The 23,247-nt window shown below is 44.6% G+C and overlaps 1 protein-coding gene across 1 annotated transcript in view; it reads right to left on the bottom strand.

Annotated features, from left to right (window-relative positions):
- Window positions 1–6,711: 6,711 nt before the first annotated feature.
- OVCH2 (ovochymase 2) overlaps window positions 6,712–23,247 on the bottom strand; it is an 881,024-nt gene continuing 864,488 nt past the window's right edge. Inside the window, exons 22-23 of the mRNA XM_085648218.1 lie at window positions 12,341–12,480; window positions 6,712–7,692 (exon numbers count right to left, since the gene is read on the bottom strand). Coding sequence (XP_085504344.1) covers window positions 7,559–7,692; window positions 12,341–12,480 — 274 coding nt within the window. The 3' untranslated portion in view covers window positions 6,712–7,558. The remainder of the gene's footprint in view (window positions 7,693–12,340; window positions 12,481–23,247) is intronic.

The raw sequence follows: 23,247 nt of genomic DNA, 5'->3' as shown, positions 1-23,247 counted from the left end.
CGCTCCATCCATCATTTCCTTGTGTTTGCTCTGTTAATAAAACATGTCAGGAGTTCTGCATTATTATCAGTGCCACTGCGTGCCAACTCTGAGTGGATGAAGGCTATCCTAGTAGTCAAAATGGAATCACTGACATTCATGCCATTTCATCATCTGCTGAGTTGGTCTTCTGCAGGGTGTCAGACATCTCATTGATTTGATCCACACACTTTATGTGTTCATTACCCCACCTCCCCCGGCTGTTTCAAAAAAGGTCCTGGCAGTGACTTACTGCCACCCTGTGATTGGACCATGATCATACGTAGATTATCCAGTACCTACACCACTTACATCATGTGTGGCTACCTCCAAGAAGCTGCCATTGCTAGCTGTTACAGGGTGACATGTGTCATGCAGCACCCCAGATGGTAGAGTTTTTGGGGATGGTGAGATGTACCTACAGAGGGGGCTTTTTACAATATTTTGACAAAACATGACACAGCAAGCACTTTAGCTATGCAATCCAGCATAATTGCACATACACAGGACAGCAACATACTAAGAAGGAGTGTGTGTGCGCTCCCATTGTGTTTCCCCCTGCACTGGCAATGATGAAGACAGGCAAGCACCAACACAGGCACCCTTGATCCAGGGTGCAAGCATGACTGTGTTGGTGCACAGCTGAACATTTTGCGGCAGCGCAAGGGTGTGCACAGGTATGACACATACTTTAGTGTATATGGCCCTTCCATGCATTTGTGAAAGGATGCATGTTGGCACAACCATTATGTATGCATCTACACCCTAACCTTATTCACTTTACCTATGGCGCATGTTCCACTGGTGTACGTAGGTTGCATTCATCCCCACACCTAGGGCCATATGTAGGTAACCTGGAAATACTGATTCCTAAATACCGAATCGGTATTTAGAAATCGGTATTTGCTATGTACCTAATTTTTCGGTAACACTTACCGATTCTGTAAAATTCGGTAAATGATTACCGAATCTACAATACCGACCGGTGTTTCCAATTCGGTATTTACCGATTCGGTAAATACCGATTAGGTATTTTCTGAATCGGTAAATACCGAATCGGAATTTACCGAATTGGCAATTCAAATGAACAGCAATTGAGGAATCAGCCAAAACCACACCCCACCCAACTAGGAAGTGACCACACCCAGGCAGGTGCACACAATCAGCAGACTCTGGAGAGGCTGGGAGTGCAGAGGAGAGCACCAGAGCCAGTAGCTGAACTTGCACAGGAAACATGACACAATGGCCAGCCAGGACACAGAGAGAGATGGAGGGGAAAGGAAGAGGAAACTAAAATTCAGCCCAAAGGAACTGCAGGTACTTGTGGAGGAGGTGGTGAAGCAGCACAATAAGCTGTTTGGCAAGCAGTCCCTGCAAGTGGCTGAATCTGAGAAAAGACGGATCTGGCTTGGAATACAGGCACAGGTAAATGCCATCGGAGTGACCCCCCGGGACATTGATGTGCTGAAGAAGCGGTGGTACGATATCCGTATCATCACAAAGAGGAAGATGGTGGATTTGAAGAAAGAGGCCAGCCGGACTGAACGAGGCAGGAACAGGGCACCTGTCCTGACTGAACTGGAGGAGCTCGTGGAGACCACAATTGAGCCCGAAAGTGTTGTTGGGATTGGGGATGCAGACAGCTCTGCCAGAGCTGCTACCACACAAGGTAAGACGCATGCACAGCATTGTGCCCCCCCCTTCCCCTATCCCAAATCCCCAATTGTGCAATGTGAATCCCACTCCAGTACAGGGGTTTGTGCATACCAGCAATGCATTATGGGAGATGTAGTCTGTGAATCCCCTATCATGACAAGATTCGCACAGAACAACAAGGCATGTGTCACACATAAGCGAGAAGCAGGCAGAGAACAATGAGATAGTGATGCAGAAATTTATTGTGATGTAAGCAATGCAGGGCTGCAGGTACACTGAGCTGATGTTGAATTTCTGTCCACAGGCGATACTTCGCACAGGACTGCTAAGGAGAAGGGAGAGAGGGCACCCCGGAAGGACAGGACAGAGAAGGCCACCACGAGTGCTGGGCAGACAACAGCACCACAGCCAGCATCACCACCACAGCCAGCCACGCCACCACAGCCAGCCTCGCCACCACATCCTCCTTCACCACTCCTGCTGGCATCACCCGCATCAACACCACCTGCATTGGTGAGGTCTAGGAGTCGTGCAGTTGCCAGACTGCAGGTGTCAGAGTCCTCATCAGAAGACTCGAGGGGGGAGGACACATCCACTGTGCCACTGGATGTGAGCAATGCCGGTTTGCCCTCCGCCTCTGAGGGTGCACACACAGGGGCCAGATGCTGCCGCAGGGCTCGGGTGCGCAGTCCACCTCCACAGGGTGAGAGCCATGGTGTGTTCTTAGGGCTGGAGGCCACCATGGTCAAGGTGCAGCGCTTACAAGGCAAGGCAATCCAGTCAGTACAGCGCCAGATGTAGGGCCTAAATGACACAATGGGCAACATTGACAGGGGCATAAGCTCAATGGCTGAGGGCATGAGGGGAGATGGCTGCGGGCATGCGGGACATGTCCCACTCCGTCATGCTGCTCTGCACAAAACTCGATGAGGACAGAGCAACACGGCGGAGGGAGAGGCAGAAAATTGATCACCACACAAGGGCAGTGAACCGCCTAGCAACTGCCACTTCACTGCTCTGCAGGCGCTCCGTGGCAATGCAGGAGGGGCTTGCGCACTGCAGCAATGATGTGTCAAGGGGGATGGTGAGGGTGACCAGTGCACTTGAGGTGCTGCTTACAAGCCACTCTGCCACCACTGGTGCTGTGGATGCTGGGGACAGCGAGGACACCACCAGTAGGAGCAGCATTACCCCCCTGTCACATGCACACGGAGGAGCATCAGACGGCATGGGGCTGGCACTGGTCCCACAGCCAGTGAGGACACACAATCACTGGCATCCCGCACTGTAGTGGGTGGGCGCAGACGCTGAGGCAGCACACTATTAAAGGACGCAGTTGGGTGAAGGAACCCTTGACTTCCAACTATGGATGTCAGCAATTTGTTAGGCCAGTTTTGCCGTTGTGTTGTGGCGTAGTGCTGGATAATTAAAACTACGTCATAGCATCCAACTACTGGCTGTGTCCCATTACTTACTTAGAAATAGTTGCATGTGATCTCTGCCCGTCTCACTCTCCCATCTGTTGCTGCTGCCACTCCTGCTGCGTTGGGCTCTGGCTGTGCAAACTCATCATCATTGTCCTCAAAATCTGTTATTTCCACCTCTGTACCTGTCTTTGTAGCAAGGTTGTGCAGCATTGCACAAGTGGCAATGATCTTGCAGCAGATGATGGGTGTGTACTGGCGTGCGCCTCCGCTTTTGTGGAGGCAGCGGAACCTGCTTTTCAATAGTCCAAACGTGCGCTCCACCACGTTGCGTGTTGATTTGTGTGCCACGTTATATCGTCTCTCACTCAGGGTTGATGGGTGTAGGTAGGGAGTGAGGATGAATGACCGCACGGCATATGCACTATCGCCTAGGTGAGTAAGAGAGTACCATTAGTCACATACCTCAATACACATTGACATGCGGTAAGTATTAGGGGGTGTCACAGTGATTTACCTAGCAGGTATCCTTCTCCAAATTCTCCGGCAACCAGGCGTGTGTAGATACCACTGTTCTGGAAGATGTAGGAGTCGTGGGTGCTCCCAGGAAACTTAGCTACGATATCAGTGATTATGTTGCCTGCATCGCAGATTTCCTGCATATTTATGGAGTGGGTGGACTTTCTGTTCCTGTAGATGTGCTCAGTGGCTGCTGGTGGGCAGATTGGAATGTGTGTGCCATCAATACAGCCTATGACATGTGGTAACTGTGCCATCTGGTAAAAGTCTGTCCTTGTTTTCAGCAGTTCAGCCTGTGTGTTTGGGAAGCTAATGTAGTGTTGCATTCTCTGCATCATGGCATCCAGGAACTTCCTGAAGAAACGGGACAGGCAACTCTGGGATACCCCGCCTACCGGAGCTATCACCCCCTGGTAACTGCCAGATGCCAGTAGATGTAGGCTACAGAGCACCTGCACATGTGGTGGTATGGCATGCGCCCTTGTTGTTGGCTGGTCCAGGAGTGGGCGCAGGTCCCTTATCAGGTCCATGATGGTTTGGGGGTGTAGCCTGTACCTTTCATGCATCTCAGCCTCAGTCTGTTGAAAGAGTGTGATGCGCTGTCTGTAAATGCGCTCCTCCCGTCTCTACATCCTCAGATCTGTTGCCTGTAGACGTAGGCGCCTAGCAATCACATACAGAGCCGCCATGGTGTTCATGCTGTTGCATTTTGGGATTGCTTATATGCACTGTGGCTGATTACCACCTGCTTTCACTCTGTGTTAATTACCGACTCTTAAATACCGAATTTCATGGAATTTGTTAATACCGAATTTACCTACATCTCTTTTCTCGTTTTACCATTTCATATTTACAGAATCGGTAAATATGAATTCGGTAAATATGAATCGGTAATTTAGAATTCGGTAAACATGAGTCGGTATTTACCGATTCATAATTACTGAATCCTTCTTTTTGGACTCCTACATCTCAATTGGCTAAATACCGGTCGGTAACGGGATATTTACCGAATTTTGGCCGTTACCGACCGGTATTTAGCTACCTATATATGGCCCCTAGTCATTTCTGTGTTGATTAGTGGTGTTCAGGTGGACCCTGCCATGGCAACTGACCGATGTGTAGTCTGAGCATGCATGGAATGACAGCTGTATGCCATCCAGTTTGCTCTAGGCGAGTTTGGAAGTGACAATATTCATATTCCCATGTTTAGGTACTAGCCATGTCCCACAGATCCCCTATGCCTCAGGTGTGTAGTTGATCCTGTAAGATACTATTTGTATGCGATGTATAACCAGACTTGCTTGATGTGCATTGGCCCAGGTGTGGCAGAGGGGCATTATTCACAGACGTGTGTTAGTGTGCTGCAAAGCACAGGAAATTATTTTGATGGCCCAAACTCTGTGAATAGGGAAGTGCAGGTTTGCGCTGTGTGTAGGATGCATCAGCTGTGGATGACTTGCACAGATGCCTAATTGAACTATGGTGCAGGGATTCCTGCATTGGTGTACATCTGCTATATGTTACCCAGCGCATGCAATTACTACAGGAAAGCACCGTATCTATGTGTGTTAGTATAGCCCAGCTTTGTCTCTTGTAACACTGACCTCTGCAAACCTTTGAACAAAACACACAAGTCTTCAATTGATGTTATTTCTACGCCTAGAGTACCCAGGTGGCTACAGTTTGACCTGCACACAGTGTGGCAGAGCGCTGAGACATAGGTACCTGGACAGGGCGACATTATGTATTTCACCACAATATCCCTTTTTGGTACTTACCCTGTTGCTGATGTAGTTGGTCATAGTCAGCCTGCTACTCCAACCACTGACACCTCACAGATGACAGCAGGCACCCATTCCTCCAAGGGATCAAGCTCCTCTTGTGGCGCTCTACTACCACCTCTGGTCTGCAATGCTCCCTGTTAATAGGATGCCAGTTTCGGCTTAGTTTTGCTCTTGGTATCATGCCAGCGCTTCTAACAGTCTGTCACTGTCCTCTTGACTTCAGCAATACAGCTCACCTTCTTCACTATGGGCTGCCATATAGGCGTTTTGGTCCCCAGTGACACTTTGCAGCTGACAAAGAGCTGGTGTTGATGCTCTGTCACCTCCTCAATCAGGAAGGATCTCATTCTCATCCTGACTGAACCTGCATTTGCTCTTCCACTTCCCCTTGGACTCTGGCTGGTCATCCTGGCTGTTGGCGGGGGGTTGTTGTTTCTGTGCTGTACTGGTTCCTGGCTGCTCCAGGTTTTTTTTCTCCTTGGCGGCAATTTTGTGGGTTTTTTCATGCTTGATGCAGATGTATGACACTCGCAGCCTAGCGTGATTTTTCTTGCCGCTAACTGGCCGACCGCAACTTTTTTCATGTTACCACATATTTTTGTTAAGACTTGACGCTGTTTATCTGCTAGCTGTTCCTAGCGCCACGTTGCACCGTATTGTAAACACGGCGCTCGCATGGCGTTAGGATTTGGCAGACGTAGTGACAATGCAGAGTTGTGATTAGTAAGCACTCAGACTTTCCTGACCAATCACAACGCTGCATTTCAGCGCTGTGATTGGTCTGAGGGCCATGTTAAGGTGCTCAGACGGGGACTGGGGGCCTAGGCATGTTCTCCTTGCAGGCTGTAATGCCGCCTGAATGGAGAACATGCGAAGTGCACATGACTGTTTGGCGAGTCCCAGAGTGCAGGCCAAACAGTCATTGCGCACTTGGAGAGGGTAAACCATTCCTCCCCTGCCCTGCTCTGAAAGCAGAGCAGACCCACCCACCCAAAAAGCAGCCCAGAAACACAAAATGATAATAACTTTGTTATTGTCATTTGATGCTACCTTTATTTACACTGATTAAAAGCAGTGGGGCGACACTCCTCCGCCTTAGTGGAGGAGCCGCCACTGGTTGTGGCTCTTTCACTAATTGTATTCATGCCAGTGCCAGCTACTGATTCATTTTTTATCCTTACAATTGTTTAGGATGTAAGGATTTGCAAATATTTATAATACATCTTATAAATAGTGAGCAACCAACAGAGAAAACCAGCACAAATAAAGTGAAAGAAAGCAAATTAATATCATTAATATCATTTCCATATATGATTGCAAATATTCTTTATTGCTTGGTCAGATACATTCATTTTTAGCCAGGAGCCAGTGCATTTATGAAATTGAGCTTATTCATTAAAAATTGCCACGGAAGTGTGTGTAATATATTTTAAATTAAATTGTATCCAGTACTACCTTTTCTTTGCTTTACAAATCAAAATTAATTTCAGTTATTGTAAAGAAACTAATATATTTTCCTTAAAACTATATATCTGTTTGTGCAAAGGACAATTTGTTATGATCGCAGAGCAAATTCTTGCCCCTGAAAGTGCTTCAGTGCTGCATATGGCAATGGCAGGGGACACAACCTGGAGAACTGCAGGAAAACTTTACACATTACTTACTTTGGTAAAAGAGAAACCATTTGCTTGAAAATATACATATTTTCCAAAATAAAAATGTTTGCATTCTAGCAGTTGACTGTAATATTTATTTGGGTCTTTGCCAGAAGTTGTTCGAGAGCACTCATTAAATTCCAAAGGCTTCAGCTTGGGGAGATAGGCTTCTACTGCCATTTCAACCTTTAAACGCTGATATATCTTGTTTGTAATTTTTCCAACTAGGATTTTTTTTTTTTTAATGTAAGTTCCCAACACATTGCAATCCTGCTGTAAGCTGTGGCCTTCTTGCGTTCATTGAAATCGGTGTGAAAACAATGAATCTATCATTCCAAGCAGAATGCACGAAGGCATGCACCTTCAGGAAGTGTAGCTGGATACCAGAGTGTGTAAAAGAGTGCACAGTTATATATACTATCGACATTGTAATATTTCTTATTGTCCATTTAGTAGCTGCTGATTATGTATTCAACACAACATACACTGCTAATTCAATATTTCAGTCTGATGTATGGACACTGAAAACGATCCAAAGCTCAAATATTGGGCTGCTGGAGACTTGAGAAATGTTCACAGTAGCTGTTGAACCACTGGACCAGATGGTGCAAGGCAATGTACTCTCATTCTGATTATCTGTGAAAAAGAAAATAATACAATTGGAGTGTTTAGCCATAAACATAAATCCCAGATAACATTTCTTAGGCCATCTATATTGAGTAATAAATGTAATATATTTTGTATTTTTGTATGAAAAGATGGGCAATGTCTCTATCCTATGGTACATAGCTTACATTTTCAATTCATTTTTCAAGCTCCCCAAAATCATCTCAGATAGCCATTATCCTGAACCCATAATTTGTATTGTTTTTAGCTTTGCCAAACTATATATATGTCTAGATCAGAACAAAAACATTATTTGGGAAACACCGGTGGTCTGCGAAGTAAAAATAAAGGTTTACTTATATTCTTTTTTTCTGATTTCTGTAGCAGATATTCCAAACTAAATTGCCACAGCTGATATGACTGCTCATAGGTTACATGGAAGAAGGTCTCAGCAAGGGTTTATGGTGCTGTCTTTTAGCCTACCAATATTTAGGGTGCTCCCAGGCAGCACAGTGACATACCTTTTTGGTCGACTCGACTTGGGGCAATTAGTTCCTAGTGCTTTCAGTAAAGACCTTTTTCTAAAGCTGTTGGTTGGCTGCTGGGGAAGCATATTTGAGAGTAATAAGATATGGGCAGATATGTTTTGTTGCTTTTCTCTCTGCGCCGTTATTGTCTAGTGACCAAGCTAAGTTGAATCACGAGTCCAAGAAATTTGTAATGCTGTTTATCATGCTAGCATGTGAGGACATGATGGCTTGGTTATTGTAGGACAGCTGATGATGGTGATCTGCACTCTTATTTGTGATGTGAGTGGGTACACTGGGATCATGGAGTCACTTACTTTAGATTTTGAATAATGCAGGCCACAGGAATCAAATGGAATAATGTAGTAGCTGGGAGGACAGACATGCACCAGCTATGGTTGTAGGAAGATGGAGAGACATGTAGCAGAGGCATTTTCTGCTTTGGCAGATTTAGAGAAAAGTATTTATGCTGAAATCTACCTGGTAGTAGAACCAAAGGCTTGTGTAGAAGTGATGTAGGGGACACAAGTGCATTGAAGAAAGTGGGGAGATGATCAGTGTTGGGGGTATGGAGCTTGATATTGTCTTCATTTAGCTTGATTCTATTTCTCCCATACCTCGCCTCAGTGGTATCTAGTATTTACACAGTTAACAGTTTGAACAAAGTGACCCTGCAGGCTGGTGACTTGAAGCAGTAGCAAGGCCCTTAGGAGATGTTTCAAGATAAAATCTAGTTTTAACAACATTCCAAAACAGGGCGGGACAAGACCAATTCTGATCTACATAAGTAGAGTGGAGTCAACAGGACTTATCTCTGGTAAGAGGTACATGGTGATGATGATGATAGTAGTTCAGTTGCTACACTGGAATAGGGTTCCCTAGCACTGATCAGAATGGGACAGAAGTCCTCAAAGTAAGAACATACAGCAAAGTCATTATATAGTCATCTCACTATGAAAAAGCCAGGTTTTTCATCCTTCAAATAATAAGGAGAACAAATAAAATGTCAGAAGATAGGTGGGAAGAGAGCTCCAGAATGTGTACATGGGGGGGGCGGGGGGGCAGAATGCTGCAGCCAGGACCTCATACTATATACTCTGACCTAGGCCCTTTTTTGTAAAAAGTTTGATTTGGCTGACTGAGCACTGTGCCAGTGGTGATACCACTGCTGATTATGTGTAATGAGGATAATGGCAACACACGAGTATTACCAAACTCCTATCTGGTAGTTGTAAACCCATTTAGTCCTCTGTAATTGTATGCCACAACTATGTATAATTAGGCATAAGTAAGCCCCCTGCAAGGGGGGCGGGAGTGGGATACTCAAGAAGTGATTAGCCTTGGGAGTTAGTGGACACCAAAAACCTATAAGAGCATTTCCCACCCTGGAAATGGTCAGAGATTTGATTCTACAAAGGACCTGAGTGAACTGACTTTCATGATAGGAAGGGGAACGCAACTCAACCAAACTTATAGGGATGTAGGGAAGGGGTAGCTCCACATAGAAAACATCAAGGGTAGGTCTGTGGCAAAGACTGAGAATAGGATTTTAAAGGTCAGCTTGGAAGGGTACTCCTAGTTTTGCCTTGAACTGTGCCCCCAAGGCAGCACTTTAGTCAATTCAGAAGTACCACGTTTTCCCACTTTTTAACCCCTCTCTTAAAATACTTAGGGAATATTTAATTTTTCCCAAATTATCCTAGGACTAGAGTTAGAATAATAAATAATCCTCCTGGAGTATTTTGGTGAAATCTGTATTTTTTTCAAATATTCTAGGACTGGAGTTAGAATTATAATAGTAAATTTGACTTTTTAGTGCCCACCATGCCTACTTCTGCCTTGGCAGAACTATTCATGGTCCACAAATGCTGTCAGACAGCAAGTTTTTGAATGGGGAGTAAATGGAACTGGTTAAGGGGCATAGCAGGAGAACACACCTCAGTTGATCATAAGAACAAATTGGTTGAACAAATATTAAAATAGGCATGATTAATTCATTTATTTACCATACAAGTCACTGAGTCATCTACGATTGGCCAAACTCAGCGTGGAGGAAAGGGGAAGTCAAAGCTAAAACAAAATCTAGGTCCTAAAATGATTCATAAAAATATAGTTGTTTATCATGCAATTCTTGGTCTGGGCTGCTATAAGCAAGTCAGAGGGGGACCTTAAGTATTGTGCCATCTTCGGTTCTTCTTTATATATGTAAACAGTTTGCTTTGGCTGCAGCCTAAGATAGTACAGTTATTATTTTGGCCCCAATCGAGGATACTAAAGCTCCCTTCTAATTTCAGGTTGTGAACCTACATGCAGCTGTGTCCCACTTTGTTGCTGAGCCACAACAGACTCTTGTTTACAAATCGCTCCTTGACTATATTTTTGTGACTTTTTGGACAATGTTATGTTATGTTAAGCTCCATTTATAACGCGCATGGATACTCGGAAGAGTCCCGGCGCGGAAGCCAGACACCAGGTATCTCACATCTTGAGCTAGGACGTGCACTAGTGTAACTGATCTGGGGCATTGCAGTCTTTAGCTCGTGGTATAATCTTCTTTTCCATCTGAGTGTGCATCTCAATACTGTGTGCCGCAGGATTGGAACTGGGTGCCCTGTTTTCCGAAGAGCTGTGTATCACCATCTAGACTGACTGTTGTTTGTATATGGACTGGCTTTATTTGTTTCTAGCTCTGAGTAACATGTTCACATGTGAGTTTTTAAGATATGTAGCTGTGAGGAAACACAAGGAGTTCCAGGTTAGTTGCAGTGCTGACAAGCTCTAATAATTTGAATTTATTTTCAGAGTTTACCTGGATAAACATCGGATTGGTTGACAGTGTATGAACCTTCTCACTTGCTTTGTCTAAAATTCTTGACAGACATCTCTTGTTGAAGACTCCAGATAATGTGGCTCTGTGCCTTTATGATTTATAGCAGTTCAAAGACTGTTGTTTGACTTCTCAGTAAGCTGATAAGTGCATCAATGGTGTCACTCACCACCTCATTGTGATTTTCAACAGGCGATAGATGGGATTGTCCCATGTGGTATGGAAATTCTGAGCAGGTTCATGTTTCTGACATGAGCATCTTCGAGGACAATAAAGATGATCCAACAGGGTAAGGATCTCCCTAAAAATGTGAAATAATAGATACTAATTTATTTTCAGTACTGCCATCTCCGAATGTCATGGTTAACTCAAGGACCTGCCCATGGCTGACAGCGTTGAATTTGGTATTTGAGCCAAATAATTATGTGCTCAGGTGGGACACTCAAATTCATTGCCATAGGTGAAAATTGTTCTCTTCCATGACCTCCCGGAGGGCAGGATTGACCATCAGTGGCGTAGCTAGGCGTTTTGCCACTCTTGGTGGTCCCAGCCTTAAGACAGGGGAGGGGGGCGGGTGTGCCTGCGAACCAATCCTGTGTTTGCCACCCAGCACAGCCAAAGATAAAGAAGGGGAGGGCCCCCTCTCCATTGCTATGCCACTGTTGGCCACTGTTCTACAGTTATGCTTTAGTCTCCCTGGGTGTTGTAATCAAGACTTGGGGGCTATTTTTAGTATAGTGACAGGTCTGCCAGATTCCTCTAGGTTTTCAAGTTCCAGCCTCCTCATCCTTCACTCTCTCTAAAAGCCACTTTCCTCTCTGCTGTGTTTACGGTGCAGAGTAGATTGAGGACTTAAGGCTCCCACCAGTTTTCGGCTATTGGTGAGTACAGTTCGGTGGTAACTGGCGGGTTGATGCTCTGGCTGAGAGTGCAAAAGGATGAGGGAAAGGCCTTCGGCAGTTGGCTAGCAATGGACAATGAGTGACTGGGACAGACGAACGAGCATAGAAGGAGCCGCTGGGTGAAGAATGCACTTGCTGCTGTGCCAATGGCCTCCACTCGGGCCTTCAGCTCTTCTCACTTCCTGCACATGTCTAATATGATGCTGCCTACCCAGGACATTAACCTCTAATATTTCTTACAATAAAAAATGCTGCAGCAATTTCTCTAGTGGCGATCTCTACAGTTTCAATATCGATGTATTGGCAATGATAAAGATTTGCAATGATGTATTGACAACAGTGAAGTGGGGATATTCTCAGAGTAACAAATTATTGAGAGGTTTCATTGTGAGGAGTTGATGCCATTATCTCGGTTAACTTACCTTTATTTTGTATTTCGCTGGGGAGTTCCTGATTGACAGTCTTAAATACACAACATGTGTCTGAACTGGAGGGTGTGAGGCATCGTATCACTTTCAGATTAATAAATGTGTCATATGCAGCAATAATATTCAATTGACATCTGTAAAGCAACATTTTATATTAGCAATCGAAATTTAATTCACATGCCTGTATCACATTCCTTTTTTTAGGTTTGACTTAAAGACAGGGGCAGATTTATGAGCCCCTTGCGCCACTTTTGCGTCACTTTTCCCATGTTAAAAGTGACGCAAAAGTGGCGCAAGGGGCTCATAAATCTGCCCCAGCATTTCCCCCACAAAATGAATCCAAAAATACATACATATAGAGACTCTTAGTTAAAATTCTTCCATCATTGGTCTCTTAAAATGTCACTCAAATAATGCTCCCTCCTACTGCAGCACAAATTATAGATCAACAGACCAGCAGACTCCAGCCATTGGATACTTTCACTTTGAGTGAGTGCCTTTTGCTCTATATTGGTAGTCTAGCACTACTGCAGCTTTCCTTTTCCGTTGAACTCCTCTGAGAGAACCTGTGTTGGTAGCAGAATGCAGCAAATTGTCCATGTACATTGTACTAGTCTTCTGTTGGTAGTATAGTGCAACATGTATAGATACACCTACAAAATATTTACGCAGGTTTTTGACTTTTTAGATACTTGTACTGCCCAGTGACTGCCAGGCCTTATATATAGTAGAGTGTCAGCAGCTATTTCTATTTCACTCAAGACATTTATTGTAGATTGCAGAGTCAAACTCACCACTATTTGCCAGGTTGGTGTATTTATTTAGCCTTTAGAAAAATGAGCACAAGGCATTAGAGCAGCAAGAGTGTATATGCAAATTAATAGGTTGAAGCCAGACACCCTCAGCTTTGAGAATGACATTTTAAGCAATTGTATGTGACCTGAGAGGGCCCTAAGTAATAACTTGAAGAACTACAGCAGCTTTGCAACCCTTGCAATTCTCTCTAATACACTGTTGTTGCAGTTACATGTATTCATTTTGTGACAATATTCAAAGATGTTAGAATCATTCTGGAACAGCTGTGCTGTTGCCATTTCCCATTAATGTGCACATCCCAGTTCCTAAAATGAAAGGAAAAGTTTAATGGTGGAAGTCAGCTCACAGCAAATGTGATCTTGCAGAATTTAAAACTTCGACCTGGGTGTGAAGCCGTGTTGTACGTATTTCTGCTAGACGTCAATGATGTGTGCCTTTCGCATAACTCGCTCTTCCAAAGTTTAAGTCACCAAGGACGGGCTATCATGCCATTGCATCTGAGGACCTCAATTGACAGTATAGCACAACCCCATCTTTCAATCTCTATCAACATTACACCATTCTGTGAGGAGCTTTATTGGCAGTATAGCATAACTGCTTCCATCTTCATTCTATTCTTAGGTGAGGACATCTTATAGTGCAAGTGCAGATTTCCGGCAACTGTACAGCTGACAGATGTATAATAAAACTGCATCTCTCCTCGTCCTAGCTTGGTAAAAAGAGGACCAGCCTTTCACAACTTTGGGTTGTGAGGAAATATGAATTTTTATGATCAATTGTGTCCCCTATCTCAGACCCCAACGGCTCCATGTACGTGCTACAAGTACATGTATGTTCCCTCCACTTCCAGCTATGAAGACGCAAATACATTTGTGTCCAACGTTAACATGTCCTCTTTCAGATCCGCCATGAATGGGTCGAATATTCCGTTCCTAAGTATGCCTTGCCACCGTCTTTATATGGTGCACCTTTCACGTTTTCAGCTCTGGCAAGTTAGGCCCTGAATTCTGCCATCGAGCCTTTTCCTGCCTTCTGCCTCTGAATGCTCCAGCCTGGACCTGCATCTGTATCCATGACCTTTGTCTTACTCCCAGCGCGGCTAACGGTGCCCGGCTCGGCCTGTTGCCTGCCAAGACTGTATTTAGCCTTCAAGTTATCTGCTCCGCTCCTCGAGAAATGCATTCCTGTCTAGTAGTTTAGGTAAACATCCTTCCAGCTGCAGAGCAAAGGGCCCGGCCTTACTGTCTCCGTGCAAGTAATTCATAGCTCCCGTTACCATGGTAGGCCCGTGCCCCCTCGCATCTCATGTAGACACGTAGACGCTTATACACGCACTAGCAGTCAGTATAGGATAGCCTCTGCCTGAGAGACCTTTCCTTCCAGATAATACAGTTCCTTAAACACAAGATATTAGATACGATTTGGGATTAGGTTGTTCTGACATCCCAGACTTCTGTCTCCTCATGTAGGGCTAAATGTCAAGTCCCCTTCACCCTCCAGTTATACGTCAATCACACGTCATGCTACTGTGCGCGCATCTCTGCCATGTATTTCTGCTGACCTTGCAGGATTCTCTTATGGATCCACCCACCTGTGTCATCCTCAGAATGACGTTTCTAGTACATGCCCTTATGCACGCCTATTGTAACGCCTTTTTCATTACGTATGTGTATTCTTATCTCTCTTCTCAGCTGTTACGCCTCCTGCATCTGCCTTTACTGTAATGCATTGACTATATATATGATAACCTGTCAATAAAGTATGCTCAATCCCTTCCCGAACCTTCGTGGTGACGGAATCCGATTGCCTGGTTCGAACCAATTCCTTTGTAAGGAATAAATCCCCTTTTAAAACCTCAAATATCACGGATTCTGCCTCTTATTTATTCTGAGTTATCCTTATTGAATTTTACCGCATAAATTAAGTACAGGTAATTTAAAATTTACCACATAATTGGCGCCCGAACAGGGACTCCTCCCCCACCCCACGCGCCGGAGGTGCGTTGCAGACCCGGTCTCCTGCCACAGCCGGACGGACAACTACGCGTACCCGCAGGATTTCCTGTACCTCCCTCAGGCCAACGGAGGTGACTGAGGCTGCGATCAACACCCAGACGAGGCGGTGAGGAGTGCGGAGGATCCCGACCAGAGCCTAGCTGAGAGAGCAAGATCCGAGGTATACAGAGGCCCACCAGGTTCCGAAGTTCCGAAGTACCTACGTCACGAGTCGAGTCGAGTCCAGTCCGGTCAAGTCCAGTTCAGAGTTTCCGAGGCCTTCCGTTCCGTGCTTCCCGGTGAGTACCATTGCTGGGGACGCATCTAGACGTGCGCATTAGTTTGTGCCGGTCAAGACGAGTTTGGGTACACAGACCCGGTCTGCACTGTTTTAGCAGTGTATCTGTACTGTTTAGCAGTATATCCAGTATTATGCAGTTAGCTAGTTTTATTCTAATTATCATTGTTCGTTTTAAAATGTTTTAATATGTTTTAAATGTCGTGGTATGAGTGATTGTTCGATCTTCATTACTGTGTTTATTGTATTAATGGTGTTCAAGTCCGAGTAAGAATCAAGTAACAAGGTTTAAGATGCCGTTATTCTCAAAATTAAGACAGATAAAAACTAGAAAAGGGATACTCGAGGAAGCCGTTCCCATTCCACCTAGGGACACTCCAGGGTACTTTATGTACCATAAACATGGCCTAGATGCCGTATTATATCTCACTTTATGGGTGGACTACACCAAGGATTTAGCAGAGAATCAGAGATGGCCCGCTGCTGGGACATGGGATGCAGATTGCATCATGCGAGTAGAAGAAGCATTATGGAAAAAGAAAGCCAGACAGTCACAGAAAGATGCCATTGAATTATGGCGTAAAGAATCGCATAGACGCACAGAGAAAGCGCTCAGAAAAGAAGAGAAAAGTAGGGAGGATTCAGACAAAGCCCGAGAAAACGTATTAGTTGAGGAAGGTATCCGAGTAAAAGCAGAACAAATAGACAGACAACGAAACACTCTTATGAATGGTATGTATCCTCTTCTGGCCGAGGGTTTACCTAAGGCCACCCTGGAAGTACCAAAAGATCTGCCATCTCCATTGCTTCCAACCAAATTGCACCACAAGACCGCAAAGGACATTTTCCTTTCTTCCTATTTAGACGATGCAGCCCCCGAATATGTTAATGTTCCGCCGCCACGCACACCACCTGCTAACGGCGCTCGACCCCGAGATAATCTGCCCCTACTTCTGCAGCAGCATACTACTCCTCCGTCCGTTCCAAACCTTCCGCCTGTTCCTCCACTCCTTCCTGCACCTATTCTCCCTACCTTACACCCAACAAATCCTTTTGGACCTGGCACCTCACGAGGTGCGACAGGAGGTTTTCAGACGCCACCACCAGCACATCGATTGACTTATAGGGATTTAGCACACCAACGTACACCCCAAACAGCGAATTACGACATACTTAAAGAGCCTCTTACAGACTGTAGATATGATCCAGTACCCGGTAAAGACGACAGAATGATGCTATCATCAGTACGTCTACGACGAGTTGCGAACTATTTAATGATACTACCAGGAATGGTTGATCATCTAGACAAAATATATCACTTTGTCCAAACAGGGCAAGGTCCTGAAAGTATTGGCGAGGCCATGGCATACCAGAAAGTGGACACGCAAAAACTATTGTTACGCTTCTTCATAAACTGCCTGATAAGAAACAGAGATAGGCCTAGTGTAGACCCGGAAGAAATGAAAGCACTTAACAAATGGGGTCAGAATATAGCAGACGGAAAACATGATAAACAGAATAGTATAAAAAATATGTATCGAAGGATCCGAAAAACAGTAGAACAAATACGTGAAAGAGAACAGCCTGAAAGAGAAATAGATGCAGATAAGACAGAATCCTCGGAGGAGGAGGAACAACCAGAAACGACAACAGGACAATTACAATTACCAGCTAGAGAAATGATAGCTTATGTAGGTAAGGGAAGATCTTTTAATAATTCAATGCGTCCGATACGTCCAGAAAGTAAGAGAATTTTTCAAGCAGCCATGTCAAATCCAAAGACCCCTGAACACTTATTTCAGGCTACTGATAAAATACTTCAAGAACGAATGGGGTACCATGTACTCGATTCTATGGATGAACAAGAATTAGCCAGGTCAGCAGTACAATGGGCTGACAGTTCTGATAAATATAGTGATGACGCGCTAGCACACACATTTTTGAATCTTTCACCAGACGAACAGCGTTTAGCTGGTATGTACATGATACAACACCTCCTTATATTGTATAAAGGCCAACACTCCGATCCTGGTCCCCTACCTGATATACTGATAGAACTACTCATGAAGAAATGGAGAGGTCTAGGTACCGATTTAATTAAAGTGATTCTAGAACATCGGCACAGATACAGTGCCTTTCTGTGTCCACAGCTTGATCCAGCTCCCTCCATGGAAAGAAGAATGTATTACATAGACAGACAGAATCCCTTACGCGAAGTGCACCCAGTTAGAAATGATGATAATACTTTTAGACGCGTGTTTGTGTACACGCCCATAACTAAAATAGAATTATTGGAAATGAAAAAATTAGTGCCCAGCCATGACAGAGATCCAGCAGGTTTTCAGCGTGAAATAAAAGACATGTTACTCATGGGTGATTATACCTATCCTGACATTATGAAAATATTAAAAGTGTTATTGCCTGCCGGTATTTACGAGAAACTCAAAGAAAAAGAATGGGAGGTGGGAGAGCAAAAGATAGATTGAACAGCATTAGAAAACGAAGAAAATACCCGAACTCCAGGCCTAGGGCTTGGGGACAAAACTAAAGCGTTACCAGGATTGTTAGTACAAGTATTGCCACGCTTATTAACTACGAAAAAGGAAGACTGGGGTGCAATCTCAGCCTGCAAACAGAAACCCGATGAAGACACTAGTGATTTTTATTCCCGATTTGAAAAATGTTTTGGTATTAATAGCGGTCTGAAAGCAAGTAGCGATTCATATCCACATCTTTTTGTAACAAAATTAGTCGAGAATTCCCTGCCCCAGGTTAAGAACAGAGTATTGAAAGTCGAGAGCTCTTGGCAAGCTAATACCCCTTCACAAATGTTACAAATGTTACAGTACCACCAGAATAGAATTAGAGAAGAACATGAACACGAACAAAGACGTATGAAAGACACGAAAATGAAAATGCTCGTCGCCCAGTCAGTTCCAGCTGACGGTCATAAAAAGGGAGCGACACAGTCCAGTAATTCAGCGGTTCCTGTTAAAGGGACATGCAACTATTGTAAACAACCAGGTCATTATATAAACGATTGTGCAGTTCTGAAACATAATATCTCTACGGGTAAAACCAAGGAGAGACCGCGTCCACCTAGACAGGATCAGATCCAACCACAAGTACCTCAGAATGTACAGCCTATGCAAGCTTCACAACAGACCGTAGCAGTACCACAGCCACAGCCTAGTGTCGCAACACAAAACACGACGCAACAGATGTACCAGTATGCACAAAATGACTATCCCGATTATCAGCGATACACATGAAACAGCCTAGAGAGGGAGGTTGGCTTGCCTCTTATTGAGGTTCCTGTAGATCAAGAGGGTCCTTATGTACATAGTCAAGTATTAGGGAAAGACAGAAAGTTTCTAATTGATACAGGGGCAAGCAGAACAACTATAAGTCACGACGAGGTTCCAGGGGCACCCCTCTCAGGCTCACAGAATGTTTCCCTTGGATTTTCAGGAAAGCCTATTGTTAACGAAGTATCGCAACCTCTTCCTCTTGCAGTTGGTCCATTGACACGGACTACAGATTTATTGCTTACAAAATCATGCCCAGAAAACTTGTTAGGTATAAAGACACTGAAAGCTCTAGGAGCTGTAATATGTTGTTCCCCGGAAGGGGTACGACTATTTTTGCGTGACTTTAAAGGTCACTACGTATTTAGAGACATGGATCACCGGTTACAGAATGTCCCTGCACATTTATGGGCACAAGGCCCCACTGATGTAGGTTGTATGCACATTACACCATATCGAGTCACACTCAAAGCAGGAGTTGTATTACCACGAATTCGACAATACAAGTTACCTCCAGATGCTGTAGTGGCTTTGCTGCAAATCATTGACGAGCTCATTGCACAAGGAGTGGTTGTGGAAACCGACTCCAATGTATGTAATTCTCCTATCATTCCAATTCTTAAACGTACTGATCCAAAAGCACCCCCAGTTTATCGATTAATTATTGATCTGCGCGAATTGAATAAATGCATTGTACCACAGTACCCCGTGGTTCCAGATATCTCTTCATTATTGACAGCTATTGATTCAGAAGCAACGTTCTTTACTGTAATTGACCTCAAGAACGCCTTCTTTAGCGTCCCAATCGATCCGGAAAGCCAATATTTGTTCGGATTCTGTTTAAATGGACGAAGCTTCAAATTTGCACGCGCACCTCAAGGATTCACAGAAAGCCCCAGCATCTATAGCCAAGCACTGAAAAGACAACTTGACAGTATCCACATGCCTGTTAACACTACCCTGCTTCAGTATGTCGATGATCTGCTGATCACCGCCCGAAGCGAGCCCGAATGTGAAAAAGCATCACTGACGGTTTTACATTTTCTGGCCGACAAGGGGCACAAGGTGTCCCCTTCGAAGCTGCAATTCTGTGTTCAGCAAGTTGTGTACCTTGGGCACTTGCTGTCCAAAGGGGGGAGACAGCTCACACCTGACCGCATCCAGTTAATTGTAAACATGTCACCACCCAAGACACAAAAGGAGGTGCGGGCCTTCGTAGGTCTCACTTCGTACTGTAGACAATGGATTCCCCAATATGCATTTCTAGTAAAGCCACTCATTCAGTTGACAACCCAGGAGGCAGCGACTTCGACTGTCCTCCCTTGGACTCAGGAACATACACAAGCTTTTGAAGACTTAAAGAAAGCCTTATGTCAAGCACCTGTTTTAGCGACACCATGTTACAGTAAGCCTTTTACACTCTTTGTTACAGAACGCGAAGGTACTGCCTTGTCAGTACTCACTCAGGAACAAGCAGGTTCACACAAACCGTGTGCTTACTTTTCTAGCACATTAGATCCAGTAGCCCAGGCTCTGCCTACGTGCCTGAAATCAGTCGCAGCAACAGCTTTAGCGATCAGACAAAGCGATTCCATAGTATTAGGACATCAATTGACAGTGCAAGTTCCACATTCCGTGGAAGTTCTTTTAAACCGAACTCAGACCCAGCACTTGACTATAGCACGACTGACAGGTTATGAATTGACATTGTTTCAGCCACACATAGAAATCAGACGCTGTAGTACATTAAATCCTGCCACACTTTTGCCATTAAGTGGAACAGACCCATTGGCACATGATTGTATTGAAGTCATTACTATTACGACGAAACCCAGACAAGACTTGACAGACATTCCATTACCAGATCCAGACCTGACACTTCATGTGGATGGTTCATGCATGAGAACAAGTACAGGAGAGTTAGTGGCCGCTTACGCAGTCACGACAGACACCGAAGTTATTGAAACGAATTGTATTGACACCTTGTCAGCTCAAGCGGCAGAGCTCATCGCTCTGACACAAGCCTGTATTCAAGCCAAAAATAAGAGAGTCAACATATACACAGATTCACGTTATGCATTCGGAGTTGTACACGACTTCGGAGTCCTCTGGCGAGAGAGAGGTTATTTAACTTCTCACGGTGCCAACATTCAACACGGTCCCCTCATTCAAGCTCTGTTAGATGCAATACATCTGCCTACTGCGATATCTATCATGAAGTGCAAGGCCCATACAAAAGTCACCGATATCATTTCCCAGGGTAACGACCTAGCAGACCGAACAGCTAAGCAAACAGCGCAGAATCGGACTCATGCAACTGACTTGACAAAGACAATAGTTCCGACATCGACACACTGCATGACAGTTAGGGATCCCGCCCTTGATGTAATTGACATACAGACACATGCTACACCAGAGGAAATCAAGAAATGGACTGAACTAGGAGGGATCCAAACAGATCAGGGATGGATGACGAAGGGAAAATCTACATGGTTTCTCCCCGACTCCATGGTTCAAGTCATCATTAACACAATACATAGTCCAGCGCATCTAGGAGAGAAAGCTATGCTAGACAGTATTCAAAACATTTGGTTCAATAAACACTTACGAGCAGCAGCCAAACAGAAAGTGCGTACTTGCATGATTTGTTGTCAGTTCAACCCAGGTAAAAGCATTCCTGTAGAGCAAGGTGGATTTCAACCTCCCGATCACCCTTTTGAAGTCCTCCAGATGGATTATATCCAGATGGAACGTTGTCGAGGATTCAAATATGTCCTCGTAGTTGTATGCGCACTTTCTCGTTGGACAGAAGCATATCCAGTCCCAGATTACACTGCTCCGACCACTGCCAAGCAGCTGGTTCGTGAATTCTTCCCACGGTATGGTTTGCCCCGTATCGTGTACTCAGATAATGGTCAGCCGTTCTCATCCGAGCTAATGAAACACATTACACTCCTGTTAGGCTATCAATGGAAATTCCACTGTGTCCGGCATCCCGAGGCAGCAGGTCTCGTGGAGCGTCATAATCAGACTCTGAAAATACGACTTTCTAAAATCTGCAGAGAGAAAGGCGTCGACTGGATAGTAGCTTTACCAGTTGCGCTCTTTTACATGAGAATGATAGCACATTCTCGAACAGGGCTATCCCCGTACGAGGTGGTCTTCGGTAGGCCACCAAATATGTGGGGGACGCCTATACCTCGTAAAATCACTGATGTTGATTGTAATATGCTGACAGATTACCTTGCTTCCTTGATGTCTGCACTACAATCTTGCCGTTCACAGGTAGCTGCAGCCTTTCCCGACAACACCGAGGTGAAGCCCCATGAAGTGGTCCCCGGAGACTACGTGTTTATAAGAAATTTCGACAGGAGGAGCCCGCTGGAGCCTCGCTGGCAAACGCCGAAACTAGTACTTCTGACCACGAGGACAGCAGTGAAGATTGAGGGTCGCAAGGGTTGGCTACATTCGAGCCATATCAAGAAATTTCACGGACTGCCTTCTGATTTGAACTCTCAGCCCTGCCCTCCTCCACAGACTGACTCAAAACTCCCCCTGGTCGAGAAAACTGCTTCCCAGGAATATAAACTGAAACTAAGGTCTAGCAAGTCAGACAATTTAATTGTTTAAGTCCTCTCCTAGGTGAATCGGTTAAATTAGTCTCTGACATGTATCCTCTAGACCGAAATCGAGAGAGAGATAGACAGAAACAGCTCAAGAAACGTGCATATTGTAAATCACTTCGTAGTCACTGTATAGTGACATTATTGATTATGTTTTTTCTAAATCTTCTGATTATTGCTGCAAGTATACTGTTGCACATATACTACCCTATTTTCAAGCGTGCACATTCTGCTTTCAATGTTACTGCCGAACACTCTTTTAGCGAATTACCTCCACATGAGTTGCCCTACAGACTTGCGCTGCGCAACAACACATTCATTAGTATGTTACATCATTCCCATCAGACCAACAACGCTACAAATTGTTGGATATGTGGCCGACTCCCTCCCTACCAGAAATACAAGGGAGTTCTGCCCCTCTTTCCGTATCCATTCACACACAATGGTTCCTGTGGTGCATGGTTTAGTTTGATTAATTCTTTGGATTCAAATACCGTAGTTTACCAGAGCAACTGGGTATGGGGAAACCTGAACTTAGTTTTGCTTAAAGCCTGCTACCCTAACAAAGAGGGACTTCCCAAAGGGACAGGAACTGATCTAGAAAATGAAGTATATGGATTAGGTAACTTTACACTTAACCTCATGATTCTGAATGTTGAATCCGAAGCTGCACCAGTCTTGCCTGCTATGTCAGTATTACCAGTCAAAGGTGAATTATGTGTAAGAAAGAATGGTTCAGTACACCTGGGTCATAGTAAATGTACTACTGTGATCGAATTCAGTGATCAAGGCAAGTCTACATTTAGAGCTTCCCGTCATTCCTACTTCATTTGTGGTCATACCGCATATATACGTTTACCTC

The sequence above is a fragment of the Triturus cristatus genome, chromosome 3_2, assembly GCF_964204655.1.
Source record: "Triturus cristatus chromosome 3_2, aTriCri1.1, whole genome shotgun sequence".
Classification (NCBI taxonomy): Eukaryota; Metazoa; Chordata; class Amphibia; order Caudata; family Salamandridae; genus Triturus; species Triturus cristatus.
Note: the sequence above shows the minus strand (reverse complement) of the source record. Positions and strands in the feature narration are given on the sequence as shown.